The following is a 24690-nucleotide window of genomic DNA, read 5'->3' on the forward strand; positions in this document are numbered from 1 at the left end:
CCCGCCGGACGTGCCTGAGGGAATGCGCAGGAAACGGAATAAAAGTATCATCGCGGCATCCATCAACGCTGGATCAAAGTATCACCAGTCAGCCGGGAAAACAAAACCCCTCTTAAAATTCTGAACGAAGTATTTCCGCCTGTGCTCTTGAATGAGAATAATTTTAAAGCAAGTATCTCAAAAAATCATGTTTAAGGTATTCGTAGGTAATTGTTGCCGCAGCTGCGTTATAATGCGATGTTTAAATGACTTTTCATCGGTGTCCAGTCCAAAAGGAAATTCCCCAAATTGAAACTCATGATTATAAGTTTTTTGCCTTTTAACATCTTGGAATTCCCCTGCTCTTTGTGGGAAGGCATTTTTTAAAAGCCGCTCATTAAAAGAGTTGGAAAAGCTGCATTCTGGTATCCACACCTCTACTTTGAAGTTATTATTAGGAGAGCTTATTCTTTGTTGAAATAGCAGAATAAAGGTGGATTTTGTGTATGCCACGCATTAAAAGTCTGTATTCTCAATTTTTTCAAAATACTTCTCCCTGCTCATTAATACTATGGGAGAATAATGTCCCATATGCATTACAAGACTCAGTTTGTCCCTTTTGTTAGAGACACAGAGAACATGAACACGTATGACTGCGTCTGCTGGGTCAGAACGGAGCCAGTCCTATCCAATGTTCTCTCTCCAAATGTGGCCAAAAGGGGAATACCCAAGGATTTAAAGACTAGAGAGAGCCTTTCATGATACACTCCCTGAATCCTCTCCCAGTCTCCAGCCATCTGGAGGGACTTCCCAAGGCAGGGATAGTGTATGGTTATTTAGTAAGCCTTGCTGGTTCTCTTTCATGAACCTTCTGGTTTTCCCTCAAACCCACCTGTGTTTCTTGAATCCACAACACGTCATGGCAAAGAGCTGGTCAGCAGAACAGCACGTTGTGTGGTTTTACCTGAAACCTCACCTTTTATCTGAACCTTCTATCTGCCAGTACCACTTGATGCTTTTGTACTGACACAGCCAACAACAGATCCCTAGGCGTTCCTTCCATAACATCTGTGATTCTTATGACCTCTGTAAGACCAGTTTCTCCAAGATAATGATCCATACCTTTACAGTTCTTCCATCTACAGAGCTCTTTGATTCTCTGGAATGCTTTTTTTTCTCCTGAGAAAAAGGGCATGAGAAAATCTAAGTAAATATCAAGTGTTCAGCCTAATTGCCAAATAGTAACCAAGAAAATCCTTATGTTTGGAATCAAAGATTCAGTATTTGAATTAGATAAAGGAAAAAGTGTAGCTGCTCAATACTATGGACATGATGGAGTGGAAATTATGCTACTTTCAGGATACAGCTTCCAGAGTACAGCATTGTTTCAGAAGAGCAATCATGCTTTTGGTTTAATGTTAAATCACTTCTGATGAGTATGAGTATGGAGTCAAATCCTGTGTTGCAGGATCCTGAGTAAAGCTGTTCTCCCTGCCATCTTTTTAACATAGTAAGCAGTAAGTGGGAGATCTTGGAGGTGATAATAGCTGGAGTGCACACTGAATCAGTTCTTTCTCAACTCTATCTTGCCAGTGTGTCTGTCTCCATGTAGTATACACCTGAAGAAGTCTGTAGGGTCATCACTAATGTTTCCCCTTTGGTTCCACAGAGGCCATTATTTCCTGTAAGGATCTACAGAGAAGTGTATTAGCAGCAAACATGAAAAAAGAAGTCACAAATCTGACATCAATGTTGTAATACCTTCCAATTGTAAATTCCATATTCTGTTCCATCATCCCCCTAAATATACTAGTAATGTGTATTTAGGAAGTGTTATTATTTAGAAGGCATTACAGTATCTCTCTGAGAACAGTTTTTGAGGTGAGACCCAAGTGATTGATTAGGAACATGTTCTGACTAAAAAGGAAGTAGAGGATGCATTTATTACATTTATTATATATGCAGTTATATGTGGATATTATGCATGCCTGTTAATGACCAGGGTGAGGTAAAATAGAAAATTTAATGACAATGAAACGGGTACCCTGAAGGTGCAGTTTCTGCTCAGCTAGGGCTGACCTAAGGCAGAGCTGCTGCAGGGACCCACCTTCTGCAGGCTGACATTTGAACCCCACTCCCACACAGGTACCAGTACTTGTGCCATGGTGCTAGTTGAGTGCAACAATGCCAGTTCTGACCTAGCCAAAACAGTTTTAAGACCCATCTCTGCATTGCTTTGGGCTGCACGACCATCAGACCTAGGACCAAAGGAGGGCTGTAACAGCACTGGCTGACACCAGCTCAGGGCATGCACAGCTTCATACAAGGGTGTGGGAGCCTTCAACAGAGCAGCAGCTGCTAACTAAGCACTCCTGCACAGGAGCAGACACCTAATTTAAAAGCACTATTTCCACTTTCAAGATGATGTGGCAGTTCTCTAACTTAAAGAATTATAAAAGCAATCTTCTGACAAATTAGAAGTATTAAGGAATGAGAGAAGTAGATCCAATCCCTCTGGTTGTCCTTCTGGACTCCATAAGTGCTGTGATGTTCTGTCAGGAAAAGGGTCTGTGATGAACACTACCAACAATATGATGAATTTAAAGCCAAGGTTTTATGTTACCTTAAGAGGCACCCAGCTCCTCTACACTTTCTGCACACTGTGAAGGACACTCAGAAGGACATGACTGTATGCAAATCATACCTGCTGGTTTACAAACTCATGCCAGAGGTAGAACATGTGTCAGGACTGTCCTGGAAAAAAATAGCAGGGAACATGCTTGAATGCTGAGTCTTGAGGGAGCTTGTCACAGGGCCTGCAAGAACTCAGAACTGCGAGTTCTATACAAAAAAATCTTAATGTTTCATCTCAGTTTAGAACAGAGGATTTTTGTATGAGACAGATGTGACAAGCTCAGGATATTTCATCTGAGATTTATGTGGCATTTCTACATTTTGGGAGGAGAAAGGTTTGCATTAAAGTTGTAAGTGCAATAAACACATTTACCACATACACACTTACAAATAACTCAGAATACTTTTACTGTAATTAATACTATTTTTTTTTTTTTGCTTTATAATTTGGGACAGATTTTATAGAAATGTACAAGAATCAATTTTGTCCTATTATTGTCTTTAAGATTTTCTAGCTATCCATTTTTATTTAAAAAATCCATGCATTTCCATCAGCAAACTATTTCAGTAATGCCAAATCCTGTCAGAAATGGCAAATTTAGTAGTGTGGAAGAGCCACAAAAAAAAGCCCAGCATTCCACTGGTTCTTTCCTTATTCTTCCAAACAAATGATTGCTATATGTTTCTCTAACCAATCTCTTGCATTCTATGTTATCAAACAAACTCTAATTAGAGTGAGAAAGAGTTAAGTCTGTGTGTGTCTGGTGAATGGTAAATGCACCATTTATCCCCCTTAGCTCCACTGAATAGAGGTAGACATTGTGTAACACTTGCGCAAGCTCAGCACCACAAACTCTGAAGGTACTTTGCAAGTCTTGCTTAATTTCTTCAATGTACAGAGTTTATTCCAATTTAGATGAAAAGCTTGAGAAAAAATAAAAGATAAAAATGCCCAAACTCTAATTCCAACAGGAAAAAGCATGTTTTAATTCAAATCACAAAAATTGCCTTTAAAAATAGAAATAATGGACATAATTCACCCCCACTGGACCACCACTGATGTTAAGAGATGTACGCAGGAATGATTTTGTCAAAAGCAGTCACTCAATTTTCTTTAGTAACACACCTCACCCCATAACTGTCCTGCTGAATTTTCCTAGCCAGCAACAGAGATTTAATAATTAAAAAAAAAAAAAAAAAAAAAGAGGCCACTTCAGCTTCTCCAATTACATTCTTCATCATTTCTGGTGAACGCAGAGCCATTTTCTTGGTATTTGGTATGAATATTTTTCCTCAAAAACATCTTTATAGGGAATATGCCATGTATCACCTGTGGTCTGTACCACACAGTCGTAACGGAAAGCTGGCTGTTGGGAAAAACAGAGGGAAAACATTTTTTTTAGACTTTGTACAAAGTATTACTGAAATATCAGTTACAGGTAGTTAGTTACAACTTCCAATGCTTACCTTAGAAGTCTCCACGGTTTTATCTCTTAACAATTCTCATTTTATTTTCTTATACAAAACAAATTCTAAATTTTAGTACTGGAGGAAAAACTAAACTATCTTCTAGTATTTTGTGGTCTAGGTGTCATTATAAATTCTGTCTTCAATCTGCACTAGATAATAATGATTTCAGGATAATGCACTCAATTACTAGAAATGACAAAATGACTGTTGTTCTGTTCAGTTAAATGAAATCATATGGGAATTACTCAGGATGTGGAGTTTATAGGCTTGAATGTAGGATTTAATGACATTAATGACATCTTGTATTTGTTCTCCCAGTGTGTCTCTTTACAGAGCTGACTTGCTCTGTCCCAAGGAGTAGTAAGAAAAGGAGATATAAGAAAAGAGCTTATAACTAACACTTTCAGAAGCATCTGGTTGAACAAATAGAATAAACAATCTTTCAGGTCTATTATGTTGCAGGTACACTAATTCAACATATATAAGACAAATACAAAAGAAACCTTACTGGTTGGTAATTATGGTTCCCAGGACATACTATCACTCTATATGTATAGTCTTGGAAGTCTACTGTGGTAGCTTCCAGAAAAACTTAGAAGACAGCTATGACTGGCAATATCAATCACCCAAATCACTTGTATAGGATTTAAGATGTGAAAATTAGCAGTCCCTTTGTACAAGAGAAAGAAACAGCTAAAGCTGTGATAGCTGTAGCACAGGTGACCCCACCATTCATTATTTGGCTCCATAAGAAGTAATGCATGTATGGCAACAAAGAATGAAAGGCTGTCATTCTTACAAACTGCTATCTCTGTTTGTAATCGTGAATGTTATTTTACAATTTTAACCAGCAAAGGAAGAAAATTAATCTGCATAGGTATTCAGTATGCATAGGTATGCAGTATTCCTTTAATCAGGCAGTAACAATACAGACAGAGCAGATAACAAAAGAACTGCATATAGAATGTCACGTGATGGATTTTTTCCTAGAAAAATCTGATCACAAGGATACATATCTCCTAGACAACAAGAGTAGTATTTTTCCATAACATGACATTACTGCAGTTTCTGTAGCTGAATACAAACTATAAATCTGGCTGTTATGGACTTTCCCTCATGAAACTTTATACCTATGTTAGATTACTATTGCAGTGAATACTGAAATACCTGTATTTTTTCAGCTTCTTTAAAATAAAGATGAAAGAAACTCTATTGTAAAATTGGACGTATGATATTTTATAATAGTGCTGTAGAGGAGAACAAGGGATTTCAAAGTTTTAAAAAAATTAAAACATTGGCTCTCAGGTTTTATTGAGGCCAGTAATGGTTACAGAGTTTCCAGTACTGGAAATATTCGTATACATAAACTTTTATTTACATTTTAAACATTTAGGTAGCATTTCTTGGCTCTCTTATAGTTTTCTTGGTTGTGGCATGCTTTGTGAATCCAGTGGATTTTCAGTTAACATGGGAATCTTGAGCACACCGGTACAAATCCATTTCTTAAGCTTCAACATGATATTTTGGTTTCCAGAATCTGAAATAATGTATTTTCAATGAATATGCTCTGGGTGTTTTCTGACTGCAGTGGGAAAACTTACCAAGAAATTGATACTCCTTCCTCCTGGAGAAGGGAAGAACACTATCTGGTGGCCACGCTGCCACTTGCGGAACAGGTGGCGTGTCAGACTGTCGGACAGACAAGCCTTGTGGTCCCGCAGGAAGTCTCTGCTGACAAACCTGCAGTGCTTGCCCGAGCGGAGAGTGGCATACAACAAGAAGGGGTCATCTTCAGAGCTTCACAAAACAAATGGAAAAGACAGACGTCATTCACAAGGCAGTGAGCGAGTGCAGGAAGTGATTCAAATGCTGATCAAGATTTATTCATCAGCAACACTGAAAATTCCCACCACTACTCTAGTTCCCTGTAAAATAAAAAATTGTTTACCACAGGGCACCAAAAGCTTGAGTGCAATAAAAATTAATCACGTGCTACTTAGAGCACTTTTTTCCTCTTCTCACATCTGACAATAGATGTAATCTCCTGCCATGAAGTTTAATAACACTGTGCTATGTAGAACAAAACTGCTAAAACTCAACAGTGTACCCCCACACAGCAGCAGACACAACTGCACACGGATGCTGCCAGAAATTCTGTAGTTCAGGGCACTATGCTCTTGGCAATGGTTTTATCAGTCATAAATCCTAATAAACCATACAGCTGTTGATATGATTCTAAGTGATCGAAGTCTTCACAATGCAACTTTTAATGTACTTTTGAAGCAAGTGTAGCAAGGGATATGTTTCTTTCACAGACACAGATAGAGATACTAGTAATGGTACTAAAAGCTAGAGCAAAATGCACACAAATCAGGTGTTGGTCTCTATTATATTGAGCTGTTTTTTTCAACTTACATATTTTCAGCAAAGAAGAAGTCTGCCTTACTCTGCATCTCTTTCATAATTTCTCTTTTCCAATTTGAAGAGTTTGTCAGCATATGTTTGCGGCCCAGCACAAGCAACCGGGCGTTCTCCTTGGCCAGGCAGTTGACAGCATCAAACAGCTGCAGAAAACAAAGCAAACCCAAAGATTTTCTTAGCTGTAAACACAGAGTGACATGGAATACTTTCATGTGTGTCTCACCTAGAGGGACTTCTAGACTACTCTCATTTCATACCATTCTTAACTGCAATGTGAATTAAGCAGATAACTAATTAAATTCCCTAATCACGAGGGAAAAAAGAAACAACAAACCAATTCATTGAAGGAAGCTGTTCTCAACCACACAGAAAATACAGTGCTTTCATATTCCAGCTCATGCAGTTCCAATGACACGAACGATCTCGGGCAGAGTTGTTTGGAGATGTCAGAAGTTCCAAGTCAGGCGAGGGAATGAATCACGCTGGATTTACGTGATAACCCACGGTGGTCACGGAGCACGGGGAGCCCGGAGCACACGGCCTCTCCAGCCCCACCTGCTGGAGCAGGAGAGCTCCACGGCCCGCGCTGCCCTGCGGGGAGGCGGCGGGTGGCAGGACATGGAAATCCGTGACCTCGGGACTAAGGCTTTATGAAAACCACATCCAGATCAGCCGCCCGCCTGTGAACCAACATAGCGGTGGTAAACTCACTTTAGAGGGACTTTCAGCAGTCTCTTAGGGCTGTGCCTGTTCTGCATGAAGTGCTTCTCAGGACAGGCACTTGTGCCTGGGACTTTCCCTCCCTGCTTCACCCAGACTGAGCTCAGGGAGGGCAAAGGTTCTGGCTTTCAGCATCCAGGCTATCGCCATGGACTGCTCACAAAACAATGGCATGTCATTTCGACCCAGAAAGACAGAAGAATTGTTTCTTGAGATTCATGCATCTATTGTATTTGAAAGACAAGAACAGTATGCTCAACAACCAGGGAAAGGTATTTCCTAATTTTTACCTGCATTTGCTACCACTATTAGCCAACATACAATCTCCTGATCATTCTTTAATCCTTCCTGCTTTTCTAGCTACTTCCCTCTTCCTTGTTACTTTTTCTCCCTTTAATATGTTCAATTGCCCTTCTCTTGCTCTTTATCCTCCTTTCCTCCTATTTGTGATCCCTCTCATTTTTGGGTATAATTTTCCTTTGATTCAGGGGCTAGAAAGAATTATTCATGTAACTTTTGTGTGCCATTTTACAATATTACAAAATTTAGTTTCATCTACCTGCAAGTACCAAAAGAAAGGGTACTACTCAGTCTTCTCTCAAGCTGCACAATCTCACTACTTCTGTTGTGTCAGATCTATATCACAATTACAGACGAGCTCACTGATCCAACAGAAGACTTTTCTGTAGGCCTGAGCAGCAACCCAACAGACAGACTTGAGTCAAAGGTTCAATGACTGATGGGAATACATCACTGGAGGTGGTGAGACAGGAAATGTGGGACTGCCCTTCACAGGAAAGGACCTGCAGATGGCTCAAATGAAATATGCCATGAATCTGGATCTGAGACCTGGGAGAGGAAGCCAGAAGATTTTCTACATTAATTTTAACTGTTGAGCTGTAAGTTGCTGTTGCCAGTATTGATTCTGAGGGAGTAAAGGCTCTGTTTAATACAGATACAGGACCTTGGTGCTAATGAAAAGCACAAACACCTAACAGTACCTATTGGAACTGACCTCCCGCTTCCAGGAGATCACACTGGATATTGGCTACACATGTGTACAATCTGCTTTTCCCTGGTTAAAACAAACAAAACATAATGTGAGCAGGAAAAGGCCAAATGCAGTAACTTCTCATGCACTGAACCAGTCCTGCAAATAGCTGGATTTGAATACCAAAGGACAATTAAGCTGGTTAATCATTTCACGTACAGAAGTCAACAGTGAAGAAATAATAATGAGTAACTTTAGCAAACACTTACAAATTCCAAATGAAAATACTTTTTCTTTTTGCCTAACATTTTGCTACATTAAGAGAAGGTTAGCAAAAAATCATGTGAAAAAAAAAGAAGATAAAAAACAGCAGCTCCAGATACAGACTGGTCAATAGTAGCTATTCCCAAGTATTCTTGGATTCAGCTCTTGTAGGTCTTTCTTTCTGGAGGTTGTAACTAGTGGTACTTTGTACCTGTTAGTCACGTGGACTTTCTTGTCCTACATATTTTTAGCATATGAGGTTTTCTAGTGTGAAGTGCTTCTGGGAGAAAATTGAGAGGTTGGTATAAATTAGCTACAGCAATGGAAAAACTCAAAGGCTTAAAATGTAGTGAAATTAAAGGGAGTCAGCATTTTAAAATTTTGAAATCCTGCTTACATAACAACCCATTGTCCCTCCTCTACTTAACACAGAGATTAACCTTACTTACACAACTAAAATACAGAAGATAGAAATTACTTTTGTTTTCATAAGATAAAGATAATTTTGTTCTGCACAACTTCACTAAAGAGCCTTTTCTCTCACTTTAGGCTTGGGCACTTAATGGGGGTGGTCTACAAGGAGTCACAGAACTTACATGGGGGGTTTCCTAAGTGTGCCTACTCCCACACCTGGCTGCTTCTCAAGAAAGGAAGATGTGAGACACACTAACACTTGTTTCAGTCACACAGGAAAGTAACTGAACATCATGGTGTTAATACTAAACAGCAGTAGTGATCTCTCATTTAAAAAGTCAAGGCTATTTTATTAATCTAGTATCTCCAGAAGTTGCATGAGTGTATAATGGAGCACAAGGAAGACAGGTTAATTACTCTAACTCATACAAGGAACTATGAGCAGAGCAGGATACAGATTTCCTAAGACTTCACTGCCAGTCCCTTTCTGATCGCTAGATCCCGCTGTGCCATGTGTCCCCAGTTTCAAAGCTTAGCTTGAGGTAGCTTTCTCGTTAGGTACTACTGGTAGATTCCCACTTGTGAAATGGGAAATCCCTACACACTGCTGCTGGGAGGCACACCACTCAGTGATTCAGCAGAAGGTGACTCACCCTTATATGCACAGAGCATGAAGAAGTAACCACCAAAAATATTTAAATCACATTTTTTATGAATAAATCATGTTTGACATTGCTTAAACATTTGGGTTCACTAACTGCCATTTAAAAGCAAAGCTCACCTACAGGTTATCTGCTAATAAAAGCAACAAACTGCTCTATTACTGCTCTTTTCACCTATTGTTAGTGCTGCCTCCCACCCAAACAAAGCTGTGAAACTGCAGAAGAAAGCCCAACACAGACTACAGGTTCAGAGCTGCCATTGCTGTACTGTCAGGGAGGGCTGGGCATCATCATTGTCTCCAAAGTTTAGCCAGCAATTGAAGCCAGTCAAAAAAGGTGATTGTCCCACTTCACTTTTCACTGGTGTGGCCTCACCTTGAGTCCTGGGTACAGTTTTGGCTGCCACAATATTAAAAAGACATTAAGCTGTTAGAGAGCATCCAAAAGAGAGAAATGAAGATGGTGGGCTGGAGGTGAAGCCATATGAGCAGCACAGAGGTCACTTGGTCTGTTCAGCCTGGAGGAGACTGAGGAGAGCCCTCACTGCAGTTACAGCTTCCATGGGAGAGGGGGATGTGGAGGGGCAGGCACTGATCTCTTTGGTGACCAGTGACAAGGACTCCAGGGAATGGCCTGAAACTGGGTAAGGGGAGGTTTAGACTGAACATTGGGAAAAGCTTCTTCACCCAGAGGGTGGTTGAGCACTGGAACAGGCTCCCCAGGGAAGTGGTCATAGCACCAAGACTGACAGAGTTCAAAAAGCATTTGGGCTACACTATCAGGGACAAGGTGCAATTCTTGGGGTGTCCTGCACAGGACCAGGAGTTGGGACTTCGATGATCCTTGTAGGTCCTTTCCAACTCAAGGCATTCTATGATTCTATAAATGAATCCCTGTCATGACTACATTTATTTGACTTAACAGTTTCACAATTTTTGGTTACCTTTTTCCATACTGTAGATCAAGAAAATAAGCTCAATAAAAACCTGTTTACTTCAGTCCCACATACAGGAGAGAGACACGATGAGAAGCCAGAGATTTTTGCCCCAGCCAGCTACTCAAGGAAGGCATGTGTGCTGCTTGCAAGAAAGGCTGGACTTTCTCACTGAGCCTGGTAATTTCACCAAACCACATTCAAGATCATTACCACAGCACCAAACACAAATGCTTCTTACATTCTCTACATTATTATTGATGACACAGTGTAAATTAGTCTCAAGTCCTCTTAAAACAGGGGCAGTATACATGTTTCTTGATTTCTCTGGAGTTTATCTGTCCCTGATTAACACAGGGGCAGCTACTTCAAAGGGAAAGCAGTGATGGATGAATAAGTAACAGTCACAGAGATTAATCAGCCTGGTTAACTTTCTACTCTTTAGACAGTCAGCAGGTAACTCCTGGGAATTTTCCCTTACAACACCAAGGATCTCTGCAATACTGCAGAAACAATATTGTAGGGAATATTTGTAATCCTGTGTCACAGTAAGACTATTGAAATTGATGTAACACATCATCATGCAAAACTCTACCAGTGACAGCTCTTCACACATCAGTGATGGCTATCACACAATGTTTAACGTGTTTTAACCTGTCTGCATTGACTCTGCACCTGGAATTGACTTATCCTCTCTTGACACATTCACTAGAGATATGTCTTAACTCCCTATCACAATTCATTAAAATTTGCAGTTCACTTTTAGATGTTAGCTTTTACTCTTAACAGTCAGCACTATTAATCAAAGGCAGATTATTGATTGAGCAGGAAAACTAAACCACAGAAGCAGATTCCCAAGTTGATTTAATATAGATTGAGGATGGTACAGTAGCCTCAGTTTGCTCAGATGAGGCAATTCCCAAATACAGCTGTGCTACTTGCAGAGTAGTCTGTATTCAGAGACTGAAGATGCTTTTGCAGCCAGGTCCAAACTGACTGGTACCAAGTGTGTACCAAGACACCTGGTGCTCCTGCACAATCCAGTGTTCCCACTGCCTGAAGGACTTGGCTCAATTGTAACACTGGGTGAATGTAAACACATTACTTTCAGGTCAAACTGACTAGAGCAATACTCCATGGACTGTGACCAAGCTAATGAACCATCTTGAATCCTGAGTAGTGGGGAGAATGAAGCAAAGTAACTAAATATATTCAGGTCAGATACAAAAGCAATAGCACAATTTATATTTTTCTGTATTCATGATACCCTGGCTGTTATGCCAGTAATGGGGATATCTTTAATTACAACTCCATTTGAATTCAACTGAAGATGCAATCTGCTCAAGACAATCCCTGAAACAATTCTGTATGTAGAAGTAACATGTTTGTAAATAGTCTCTGACACTGCATTCTGCTATGTTATAAACTGTAGGTAAAGTTTCCAATTTCAAACAATCTTGGAAGAGCCACCCTTGTCTTTTATTCTACTGATGAGCTCAGAGAGCATCACAATACAAACCAAAACTGTGTAAATCAATCTCAGATTTGGTAGGAGTTTTATGAATTTCTCCTGTGCAGATAGGGCAGGATAGGTGCCTATCCTTCCCAGCAGAGCCATATAAGAAAAGAAGGCTTTGAAATAGGTATTTTCTATTTAATTACAGTCATATCCTGCTGTCTTATTCCCAAAAGGCACAAGAAGTAATCTGATGGACAGTAAAGCAGTATTTCCTATGAGAATTAACAGAATCACAGTGGGATGCATGCAGAGAGTGAAGACATATACAGACAATTTAAGCATGGAATTAAAGTGTGTGTATGATATGATGGATGGGGAGGTAGGCAGGGGATCATCAAGTGGAAGAGCCATTAGCTTCTTGGAATCTGGCATTTTAGAAAGGACTGTCATCTTAAAAGATCTCAGCCACTATGTCAGACCTTACACCTGAGAAACCTTTTAGTGTGAACATTCTTGCTCACACTCTTTGAATGTCTCTGCTTTTGAATGGTAATATTTTTATCATCATGATGTACAGACAAATGCAGTTCATCCAGAAATAAAAAAAATAAAAATGGGTAGTGACAATAGTTAGTATGCTATTAAATGAACAATGCAAAGAGCTCTAGAAATTATGACTAAAGAAGATATGGACATTTGAGGAATTTCTGAATTTCACAGTACAAGTTGCAAAAGAGAAGAACAGGCAAATTTTTCTGACTCTTACAATTTTAGAAATACACAGACAAATTAATATTCTTCAAATACTGTCTAACTGCATTTTTGGAAGTTGAATACTGCAAGTTACTTCAGTGCCAGTCAAGTTTCAAAATCCAAAAGTTTTGTTTAGCAACTATAATACAATTTTCATTCCCAATCACTTACTTAAAAAATGTGATGTTGATTTAAATGTACAAGCAGACCCTTTGATGTTGTGTCAGCAGTTATGAAGTAGGAATAATGATGGAAGAGAAGGGTGAATCTGAAATCCAAAGCAGCATTTTTCTGGGGTAGCAAGTGGGAAATGTCCAATTCACCATTAACTGTAGCCCAGTGCTAACAACTAACTTTTTCTATTTTAATTAAAACTTAACATTTTCTGTTGCAGTTGTGGGCTGGCAGTAAAGCATTTTTGTTCATGAATTTGAATTTTCTGAATGTCTTTCTTTCTAGAGTCATGTAAAAGGACAAAGGTATTTGTCCTTTTCTGATCTTCTCTCAGATGTTTTTTCTCCATAGCTTATATCATGGTATACTTTTATCTCTCCTCTTCCTCATCTTCTTTCTTGTAAAAAAGAATAAATACCAAGACCTTGACAAAGCATAAGGGGCAGCTTATGTGGATTTAATTTTATCCAGACATCTCCTGAGAACCTACTATTTTGTACCAAAACCTGAAGATTTACAAAACATTAAAAAGTCTCAACCCCTCACACCAAGGAGAGGAGTTAGATGATACGGCCTACCTGTGATTACACAAAAGGAGGAAAAGAAACATGTAAAACCTGAAAGTGTTCCCTTTGCATTTCCACATATCAATATTATCCTTTGTTCCCATCCTTGAATTCTTTCTGCTTGCACTGCTGTTTCTCTCACAGTATTTTCTTACTGATCACTACACATTGCTTCATTGCACCAATATTACACATACATCATCTTTATATTCTTGAGGAAGAAAGTAAAATAAACATGAAAATGTATGAGGTTTTACTTATTCTTGCATAAGATTCAGATGTGGAACTTTACCTGTCAGAGCCACTGACTGTAAAGGGAATAATTTTCCCAGCTGAAGTCACAGCTTCAGGGGTCTGCCTTCTTTCACTGGAAATCCAGAGTTTGCAATGACATTGATACTCTTGCTTTTCTACAATTATCAGAACAGTGTATACAAAGACTTTAAGGAAATAAGGGAGTTTCTCCCACCATATTTCATTTTAGAAACAATGTTAAAATGTAGCCATGGGAAATGAACTAGAAACAATGTAGCTGTTTCAAAGGAACGTTTGTGAGCCCAATGGAGCTGCGCCAGTCTTAAGATTTTCAGCGTGGGTCAGAAGTTGTATTTAAGTGCTGAAAATCCAAAATGTGAGCAGGATCTCTGGGTGGTGGTGGCGGCAGTGGTAATGGGATGTTGTGAAAATGAAAGCACAAGCTTGACTGATCCTTTCCATAGATAGGAAATAACTCGGGGCAGGACTGAAATGGCTTTGTCAGACTGAAACTGACAGTTTAGACGGTACTAACACTCCAGCTCTCACCACTGTCCTATGCAGATGTCTGTACAGAGTGACAGATCTTGTCTGATGCTAAGTGTTTTTCCCATGTCCTAAAGTCACAGACAATACTTTCGTCCTTTGAGGAAAGTCCTGCAGTAGCTGGGGACATCACTGTTACAGCAGGCACGGGCATGATGCTGTTATGGTATATTAAACCTATGCTCCTGCAGAGACATCCCACATTTTAATAAACTTGACAGGTCCAGAAACACTTTAACATTAGGATTATTTCTAAGCTCACAGGACAACAGACATCCAGGTAGAATGATATGGTAACCAAGGAAACACCAGTAAACTGACAACTTGCAGTTGAAAAAAACCATCAGAGTACAACATGCAGGAAATATTTATAACACAATTTTCACACTGTCTTACTGCTGTTTCTCAGTACTATTTTCCAGTTGCCTGCTACAGATTATTATACAGAGGTTACCTTCAAAACTTTTATACACCTTCGAGAACAATTGTTTCAATAAGAACCTTTGCAGCTCTTAGCGCATAAATACATTAACTACTGAAATGAGTGGTGATTTCTCTTTCATATATGTTTAATATGAAAGAGAACATATAAAATGTTCTTCTTCAACACTGCAAAAATCAAAGGTCTGAGATGGAGCAAAAAAAGCCCAAAGGTCTGAGATGGAGGAGCAGCTGCATGGTCAGAGTCAGACCTATCTGTCCTGGGCCAACCATGAAACCAAGGCTTTCAGCAAGGAGGAACCTAGGAGGGAATCTGCTTAATATTGCTAAGACCATAACTGGTATTTACCAGGTTGGAAAAACCCCAGGAGATGTTCACATTCATCAGCACACCTTGCACTGCCAGGACCATTAGGCAGAAGTTCAACTGTCTCAGCTGCATCAAGGCTTACCCTGGCAAGAAACTCACTGTTCCTACAAAACCAACAAAAATCTGATGCAGTGTAACGCAGCTGATGTAAAACGTGGGTCAGCATTATTTATCTTACAGAGCCATTAGTTTTGATCATTGCAGACTCATGCCATTTTACTACTAGTAACACTGCCAGCAGTGTCCATTCCTGGACATCCTAGGCAGTGAAAGTCTGTGAAAGCCCACCATGATAGCTAAAGTCCACAAGATCTAATTTTCGTACTTTGATGCTTTTCATGTAAGTATATTGGCAGCAGTCTGCAATACTCAATAGCTAGACACTGGGCAGGCCATGTTTGATCTGAAGTATTTTTCTTTAACTTTAAAGATACAGCAATTTGACAAACAGATGATACTGTCAGCTCCCACAAATTAATTATAGATGATATTTGGCATTTGTCTAAAGGCTTGGCCTCCTGGGAACAACAAGTTATATGAAAAACTTTGTATACTTAGCCATTTTTTCCCCTTGTCAAGAGAAACAAGCTTGATAATATGAAAATATGACCATCAGAAAGGGTTGGGCAACAGAAGCCAAGTAAGAACCACTCCCAAGCCCCAGCCCTATTTCATAAAAGGATCTATTTTTTAAAGCAACTTTTAGCTTGGGGACTCAGAATTACAGTTTCCAGGTATCTATATGACTATATCAGCCATCACTTTTGAGGAACTATGTTGCATCTTGCCCTCTTTTGTCCATTTCCCTGTAAAAGATGCAGATACCCAGCTAACAACTCTGGAGCATCCAGGGCTGAACATCACTGCTTGATGCAGAACTATAATTACAGAAATGTTCTGTTTACCAAATTTATCAGATGGCAAATGGTTAAAATTTTGTTTTATTAGTGGTTATGTTAACTAGGCTGGTAGACTAAATAGGCTTGTGGAAATGAGAGTGGGTGGGATGACAAAAAAGAAATCCCTAACCTATAGCATTCAAATTTCTGAAAGCCCATTTGGGAATGCCCATTCAATGGAAAGTTAAGAGATTTCACTCTTTAAGGTCTGATATGCAGATACATACACATAAACTAGCAGTGAAAATGTCAAAACCCTCCAATTCTTTAAGACACTTCCTCTCACTATTGAGATGTATGGCCATTCCACACAAACAGATTTACACAGCTCAGTGCAATGTTTTACAGGGAGCAGAGTAGTGACATTAATGATGGACAAGCCCAGGGTAACTACTCCTCACAGGGAGCATGGTAAATCACCATCAAATCACCATTTAAGACTGTCTGGTTCTGCTCTATGATTACTTGCAACCCTCTTACTACTACTTCATTTTATTTATCCAAATGTGTGGCAACTTAGGGCTGTGGTGGAAGAAAACTCCTATCAATCAATCAGTCAATCAATCAAGTAGTAGTACAGGCAGTATTCAAGAAATAGGTATTCCAGTGTCCTTTTCTTAAGCTTGCACTGAGTGTAGAAGCTCAAACTCCAGAGAACCACATCTTTAACAAACACCTGCATCATACTTCTACTTTTTTTTTTCAGTGTATAGTGTAAGCACTATCTAGTTTACCAAAGTATCACACAATTAGGAAATAAGCAAGGAGAGAAAGCCCAGCAAGGTTGATATTCTCACACTGGTACATTACCTAAGTCAGGAAAAACTTCTGAATTACAGCTACTTTAGAACCAGTGGAACTGAACAGGCTTTTACCTGCTTTTAGAGAGCTTATGACACACACTGTACACAGCTTGCTCAGCAATGTCAACTGGACTCCTTAAAAGCTCAAGAGTCAATAATTCAAAATATTAGAGGCAGAAGAAATATTACTGCAAACTCACTGCTTCCTTTTTGTTGAGCATATAAGCGAGCAGGTAAGTGGATACATGCTGGACAATAAGGACAGGCATAAGCATCACTAATACTTTCTGATTTATCTAAGAGGTAAGTTGGTATTACCCATGGGACAGAAGCACAGGTTCAGTTTTAACAATCATTACAGGAAGCATTGTGCAAGGAGAGGACAATACAGCAGCTGGAAATTGTAGAAACTATTCAGAAAAATTAGAAGAAGGAATAAATTCTTCATTAAACTGGTTGGAAATAGAGTACCTAATGTTTACATAATTTTGACAACCTCTTTAGCTTTTGACTCACTATAATTCAATGCATATTTCCAGCTAGAACTGTGAAAAGACCTATTCATTAAAGAACTGACCAGTTAATAATAAATCAGGAAGAAACAGCATCACAAGCTAGTATCTCTGGGTGGAAAGGAAAAATCAGTAGATACCTGTAAAGATTAGTAGTAAATATGTGAAATACTTGAAATAGAGAATTTCTCATTAAGAAAAAGGTTTCCTAACAATGATATGGGGAAACAGTTACAATGCCAGAGATAAAATATTCCAAGTGATTTTAAAATGTAATTTTGGGGCATCATATTTAGGAAATAATAATGGGATTATTATCTTCTTCTACAGAATAGAAGATTTGAATGTTTATTTTATAGAGATCTACAGAAAAATGAGAACACCAACACAAATTATGCCTTATAAGGTTGTTTCTTCATCTACTGGTTTGTAAGTACTAATTTTTAAGATCTTGAGTTAGGCATTTTTCTTGAAGGACGGGAGTGAAGATTTTTATTGTGTAAGAGTTACTTTCCTGAGAACTTGAAGAACAGCAGCAGCAAAGGTAGCCATAGTTATCTTATTATGTCCTTGGTACTGGTGCTCTTACTGCATCACTCCTGTTCCTCATATGATACCAAGCAACAAAATTGTTTCAAGTGTCAGCATGTACAATACCAGCTTAATGGCACAGTTCTGGTAGCAGTCCTCAGAGAAGTGACAGATATCTGAATGAGATGTCCTCTTTATATTAACACAAGTGAACATCTTAGTTTAATCTAATTTGATCTAATTTAGATTAACACCACAGATAAAGGCATGTGTGAATTAGCATGGGGACTATTTTATTTCGACCCTTAGGTGTTTTCCCTTGCCTCATCTCTCCTCCCTTATTTGGAAGAACTGCACAAATATACCCTGAAACAAAATAAGTAAAAAGTAGAATAGGGATAGCCTCTTCCCTTTCATGTCTGTATCTGATGTACAAAATCAATACCAGCAAAAGGTGAGGTTTGCATTAAGAAGTGTTTGATACAGAATGTCACCTCTAATGGGCAACAGTATTTTGGGTAAGAAGAGTTCTTACCATTTTTCAGAAATTGTTTGAAACAGGAATTCTTGTGAATTGGTTTCAAGCAAGAATACTGCCAGCAAGACTGTCATCCCCAGAATGGAATTTTAATTCTGCTGAAATCAGTCTCCTAGATTCAAATAGGAGTTCCTATTTCCATGCTCCAGACAACATAAAACAATCAGTTTATGAAGAGATTTAGATTAAAAGCTGTTTACAATTGTACTTTATTTTCTATGCGTCTAGATTAAAAAAAAATAAAATTACTTTAACCTCAGTTTTAAACTTCATTGCAGGTTACAATAATTTAATAATTTCAATTTAAGTATATTTACTTATACATAAACGTCTCTTCCAATCCTGCTTTACAAATAGAATGCAACTAGAGAAAAAACAACAAATGTAGCTTAATGAAATGTTGGATCATTAAACATTATGTCAATATGTGGAGATCCTTAGGAATAACATACTGTTCAAAAAACTAGGCTTTTATAGCTTCATAAATAAATCCAAATGGACTTTAGGCTTTTGTTACATTGTACCTTTTCACCTTCAGATAACACAACTTTCAAATATGTTTTCTTTCCTACTTTTACTAGAAATAGCTTATTAAATGTGAAAGCCAAGCGTGAACCAAAATTGGTTGCTTTTCAAATATATAAATAAATCTAGGTGTACACATGAATGAACACAATCATTGTCCTAAGGATTACCTATGCTGCTTTTAAGATGACACTGAAACCAGCACTTCTCACATTCAAATCAAATATTTGTTCTTACAGAGGACTGGACTACAGTAACCCAGCCTTCACATTTTCTGGCCTGCTTCCCATAGCCTCTCACTACTATGGAGATTTTTCATATGAAAATCACTTCTAAAGAAGCAGTTCAGTTCCCCAAAGACCAGGTTTCCAATTTGGAGGCCCAGCACACCTCTTACTGCCACATGATCATGTGAAGAGTTGAGCTGCCCAGAGAAAACCCCCCATCTTGAAGTTTCTAAGGGACAAAGTGAAAACAGCAAGATAGAAACTCATCCAGTTCAGAAGACATGTTCATTTGACTTTATCACCTAGATTTTAGACTTCTCTACAACATACAACAACCAACCTGTTTGCCACAGTTACTAAGTTGACTGGGACGTGAATCATCAAGGCAGGTTCACTCTGCCCTGCTGAATTTCAAGCTTATATTCCTAGTGATTAGAAGAATCTTATTATGAAAGATGTGATGCAAATTCACTTGGTAAAAAAAGGTATGATTGGTGCTTGGGTGCTCCTATACTTACATTAAGTTTTGATTTGCTATTATCACCAAATACAAAGGTAAAAATCATAAACACCAGATGGAAATCAATAGAGATAATTAATTTAACCACATGGGTCTTTATTAATTTTATAGCCAGAAACAAAGGCTGCAAATAGTAATGGGAGGCAACACCAAGAAGAATCTGACTCAGAGAGAAAGTAACAAGCAGAACCTGTCAAATTGCCTGATAGTCAGATTTCTTTTACTTTATCAATTTCTGCTGCTCTATTCTCACTAGGAAATGCAAAACTAGAGCGGAAACCTCTGAAAAGAAAAATAATTGTTTACAGCCAACTGATGAGGCATTTACTCAGGAAATCCTGTCAGCTTCCCCTCCACCATCTCACAATGTTGGGAATTTAAACGTTTTGAGAAAGTTTCCCCTGTATTCACAAGTCTGACCTTGTGATTCCTACCTACCTCCTACTCTCCTGTCCCAGGGCTGCAGAAGCAGTGAGGGACAGTGGAGCACATCACTATGGGAAGAGCCAGACTTGGTGGCACAAGGTGTGTGGGCAACACAGGCATTTCCTGGGTGGAAGCATCCATGCCAACCGACTGTAGGAGCACTTCTGGAACCTCTGACACACTGATGTCCAATACATCTGCACTTACAGTGTACAGGTATACAAAACTGAACATATTAAATGCCCTCTTATTTCTCTTTTAGCCACAACCAGGAACTGCCAGGTTTCAGAAGAGCTGCAGGGAGAGGAGAACTTGCAGCCCAGGCCTTCCCTCTAGGTTCCACTGGCAACTGAGTCTATCTCCTTCAGCTCTCCTGGAACAGCCTTGTTCTTCTGCATCTGGTGACCACAATGCTTGAGCTTGAGCTATGCTATTTTAGGATGGCCCCAACATAGGAGGAGAGGGGACAGATTTCAGCAGATTAGTATTGATCTCTGAGATGTGTCTTCAGAGAACGGAGTTCTGCTGAGATATCCAAGGAACCCCCAGAAAGTAACTGATGAGATATGGATGCAATGCTGAATATTTCACTCATGAATCTCCAACACTAAAAATAGGTGAAGTTCCAAGAATACCCCTAACTGCTTGACCTTCTTTTTCTTCTAAGATCATGTTACACAGACAGTGAAGGTGATTTTCAATGAAAACACCAAAAATCTCCATCTTTACAGTTTGTGCAGTACTTACAGGAAATGAAAGTACAGGTCTAAAGAATGAAACACGTGTTGCAAAGATAAAAATGTCTCCAATCTTGAGCAACAGGACAATTGTTTTGTTATCATGGAAATGCAAGCTTGAACCACCATTAAAAGACAGGGGGAAAAAAAAGACGGAAAAGGCTGAGAGCAAATGAACAAACACGTCTGCTTTGTTGAGTGGTAAGACAAGAGGTGGTCGGAGGCAGAATTGATGAACTGTCACAGTATGACAAATAAGACCTCTGTTGGATGTATTGATTCTGAACAGAGAATGACTCATGGATCTACTTCATTCTTGCTTCATTTACAGACAGTAAAGTACTTGAACAAATCACAGATGCTGCCAAAGGAGTCAGAGAAGAAAAAAATTCTTTCCCATGGATGTTTTTGGGGTCAAATTTATTAATAACTGCTTGATTTGTAAGACAGCCCACGGAGTGGAGCTAAGGTTTTGTACAAAGCATCACTGTCTCAATAACTGTACAGATGATTTTTTAGGCATGTTGCATGGTTAAGTCTGACTTGAAGACTCGTAAAGCTTACCCCATGAAAATCTGAGCATATCAGTATGTGTATTTGTCAACTATACTTGTATGCACAGGAGCTAATTTTTTGTGTGTCTCATGGCCTCAAAAATGGTTTAGTAACTGGAACTTGGGAGAGAAAATTGTATTCACTATTTTTCTCAAACACTACAAGCTCCAATATGTTTTTTGCTCTCCTTGATTCATCATAGAGGATTTATAAGCATTATACAGAGATTTCAAAGAAGCAAAATTATGTTGCAAAATTGATTTGCGTTATTAAGCCAAGAGAACTGTGGGTCATAGATTCCCTGTTTTTCTTTTTTTTCTTTTTAAAAATTTTGCCTTTATTTGAAGAGTTGAGGCTTTCTTGTCTTAATAATTATTGTCTTTATATTTGGAAAATAAGCCTTGCAAATTGAATACAATACATACCAAAGCAATGGCTCTGAGCTGAATTCACAAAGAGTAATTCATCAAGGTTCTTTAATTCTGTGGGCAAAGTTGAGTTTTTTTCATAAATTTAACAGGACCATTCACCATTTTCCTGTAGACTACTACCCTATGTCCTATTTTTCTCCCTTATCTTGATGAAGCTTTTTCTCCATGACCAGCTTTCCTTTCAGGACTGCAACCTCTCTCTACCCACTGTTTTCTCTACTGCTAATGTAGCCAGGAGTCCAGCAAATTACTACAGAACTACTAGAATAACTAAAAGTATAATGCTAGTTTTAAACCTTGAATCCTCCTGTTAAATATAATTTTAGATCTTTAATATACCGAAAAAGAAAATGCAGTAATGTTTAGACACATGTATTATTACTGCAAAATTTTCTTAGTCCCTTCCCCAGTTCAGAGGGCAATCTCCACTCAACAAGCCTGCTGCTCTTTGCCAGGAAGAGACAAGAAAGAGGTGCAAAACATGAGGTGTCCCCTGCACCTGCCACAGAGCACTCCCAATTACAGCAGCCACAGCCTGGCTTTTTGTGACAGCCTGTGAGGGGTGCAAGGGGGCAGCTCTGGTGGCTTTCCTGGCAGGAGCTGACTGCTGTCTCAGGCCAAAGATGTGGTTTGCTGGCTGCTGCCAGCAGACTGGGATGGGAAGGAACAGCAAGGATCTGGCTTCCTCAGCTATTCTACAGGCCTAATACAATTTATATGGGAATTAACTCATGTAGTCCATTTACAGAAGTGCTGATTAAGTTTAGGAGGATCCACTTTGAATTATCTGCCAAGAGCAAAAACTACTCCTTTGTGCATTGTCAGCCTTGAGTAACTCAGTCTGGAACTATTTTACCAATCGTTAGATGTCTGAGTTTAATATGGAGATTAGAGAGGGTAAAGTTAGGGCAGAGCTGACCCCAATTGCCAAACTGTTTGCAGAAGGGAATAGTGAGTTAGCTTTGATCCAACACACATTTGAAATATATATTCAGTTACTTCTAACACCAGATGGGCACAGCTAAAAACAAGGGGCTGGCTGCATACTTAATTTACAACATACCAAACTCATAGTAAATTAAAAATAGCAAAATACTCTTCAGACTGTTCCTGCAGATCATGTTCTCTCACCTCTCTTTCACCTCCCACCCTAGTCCTCCACAGCTCAGGGGTAGCTGAAGCAGAGCAAAATGTCTTCATTCCCCTTCTGCAACCCAAGAGCAGTCTCTAGAGCCTAGCTATCCTGCTTGTACTGAGATTCCCTTTCATTTCAAAGGAATACTTCTGCAGAAAGTTGTCATAAACAGGAAAACATCCATTTAAGTACTATGTAACAGTTTGTTTAGTAGGAGAAACGGACAGTTAGTGTGTGGAAATTCCCTCTCTTGACCTTTACAAGGTGAAAGGTGAGAGCACTACAGAGAGTACCAAAAGTGATTGTGTTGGGTAAGGATTTATGTAATTAGATACATCTGGAGGAAAGGATAACACGTCATGACACAGCCTGAATCCACTTTGCTTAGTTAAACTGCCAGGACAGCTCTGTTTACAAGCCACAGGTTTGCAGTACAGTGACTGACTCAGGCAAAACCCATTAGATACAGTCTTACAGCAGCAGACTGTAAGACTTTAGGGAGATTTTAGACTTAGGGAGATTTGGAATTTTTTTCTCTTGATAATATAGCAAAAATAATTTCCATTCTACAATATCTTTTAATAAGGAGTCAACTTTAATGTCTAATTTAAAATGCTACAGTAAGGAAGCAAAGGGTTGAAAGGAGGTGCTGTCTGGTGTTGCAGTTTTACAGTCACTATGTGTGCAGTGCCCTCAAATCAAATGGGCTCATCATTCCATAGCCCTCAAAAAGTCTTTCTTCCAATCTTCGTGCTGCCTCCTTCTTTTTTTTTTTTTTCTTTTCAGGAATTGAGTAATTTATGCAGCCACATCATAATTTCTACCAGGAAACAGACCAAGAATAAAACCCACCTGGACAAAAGGGCAATTGGGGATTATATTTACAAACCAAGAGTGTCATAAACAGAGAAACTGCCACAGTATGTTCCAATACATCTGTCAAGTCAATAATATTCATGATGATTTGCTAAGTGCTGGCTATCAGGACTGAAGTTGCCTGGGAAGTCACTTTCTAGAAAGTCAGAACACTTTGGGAATTAAATGAGTAAAAATTTTACCTTAAACTTTTGCTTTTTTTCTGTCTCCTCTTATCCCTCAAGGTACCTGTGCCTTGCCACTCCCCAAGATGCCTAAGACATGGAATTACTAATGTTAGGCTGTTTGAAACAGAGAGGAAAATTTCATCAATGTATTCTTATTCTAATCATATGACTAAGAGTTAGCTACAGTCTTGATCTTCAGCAGAACAGCTGCAGTTCTGGAAGCTAAGTCATGAAGTTAAACAGTACTTTTTGTTAAATTTAAATTAAGACCAGAATGCATTTAAATTACCATGTTTTTGTCACATAAATCTTAGGCCTTCTCTTGTGTTTAACAACACCCTTTAATTTGCCATTCTCTCTAAATCCCATAAGGGACAGGTTTCAAAGAAACTAATAATTTGCAAATAGTAACACTTAAGAGTGTGTTAGAAACATAACAACAATCTCATTTTCTCTTTCAACCATGCTGCATACTAACTACATACCCTAACAGAAAAGTTTATAAAACAATATCCTGAGTGGGTCTAATAGATGCAGTAATCAACCCTTGAAAAGGACACAGACTGACCCACACTTGGAGACTCAAAATAATTTAGTTTTTTGACAAGTTAAATAATTTAGCTTCTGCCAGGCTGGACAGCTTTAACATAGGTCCTCAGAAACACTGCTCATTTACCACCTCTCTAGTCAAGAAGAAGTCACCGCATACCTCTCTTCAAAATGGGACTCTCATGCTACCCTAGCCAGCCAACTTG

At 38.9% G+C, this 24690-nt stretch overlaps 1 protein-coding gene across 3 annotated transcripts in view; it reads right to left on the reverse strand.

The window, feature by feature from the left end:
• Positions 1–3492: 3492 nt before the first annotated feature.
• The window catches only part of PRORP (protein only RNase P catalytic subunit), a 39205-nt gene continuing 18007 nt past the window's right edge, over positions 3493–24690 (reverse strand). For all 3 annotated transcript variants that reach the window (XM_071426890.1, XM_071426891.1, XM_071426889.1), the window contains exons 6-8: positions 6499–6647; positions 5685–5880; positions 3493–3980 (exon numbers count right to left, since the gene is read on the reverse strand). In XM_071426890.1, coding sequence (XP_071282991.1) covers positions 3852–3980; positions 5685–5880; positions 6499–6647 — 474 coding nt within the window. In that variant the 3' untranslated portion in view covers positions 3493–3851. The remainder of the gene's footprint in view (positions 3981–5684; positions 5881–6498; positions 6648–24690) is intronic.

Source organism: Agelaius tricolor, unplaced genomic scaffold (genome assembly GCF_023055355.1).
Source record: "Agelaius tricolor isolate 1412-34295 unplaced genomic scaffold, bAgeTri1.0.p SCAF_5, whole genome shotgun sequence".
Classification (NCBI taxonomy): Eukaryota; Metazoa; Chordata; class Aves; order Passeriformes; family Icteridae; genus Agelaius; species Agelaius tricolor.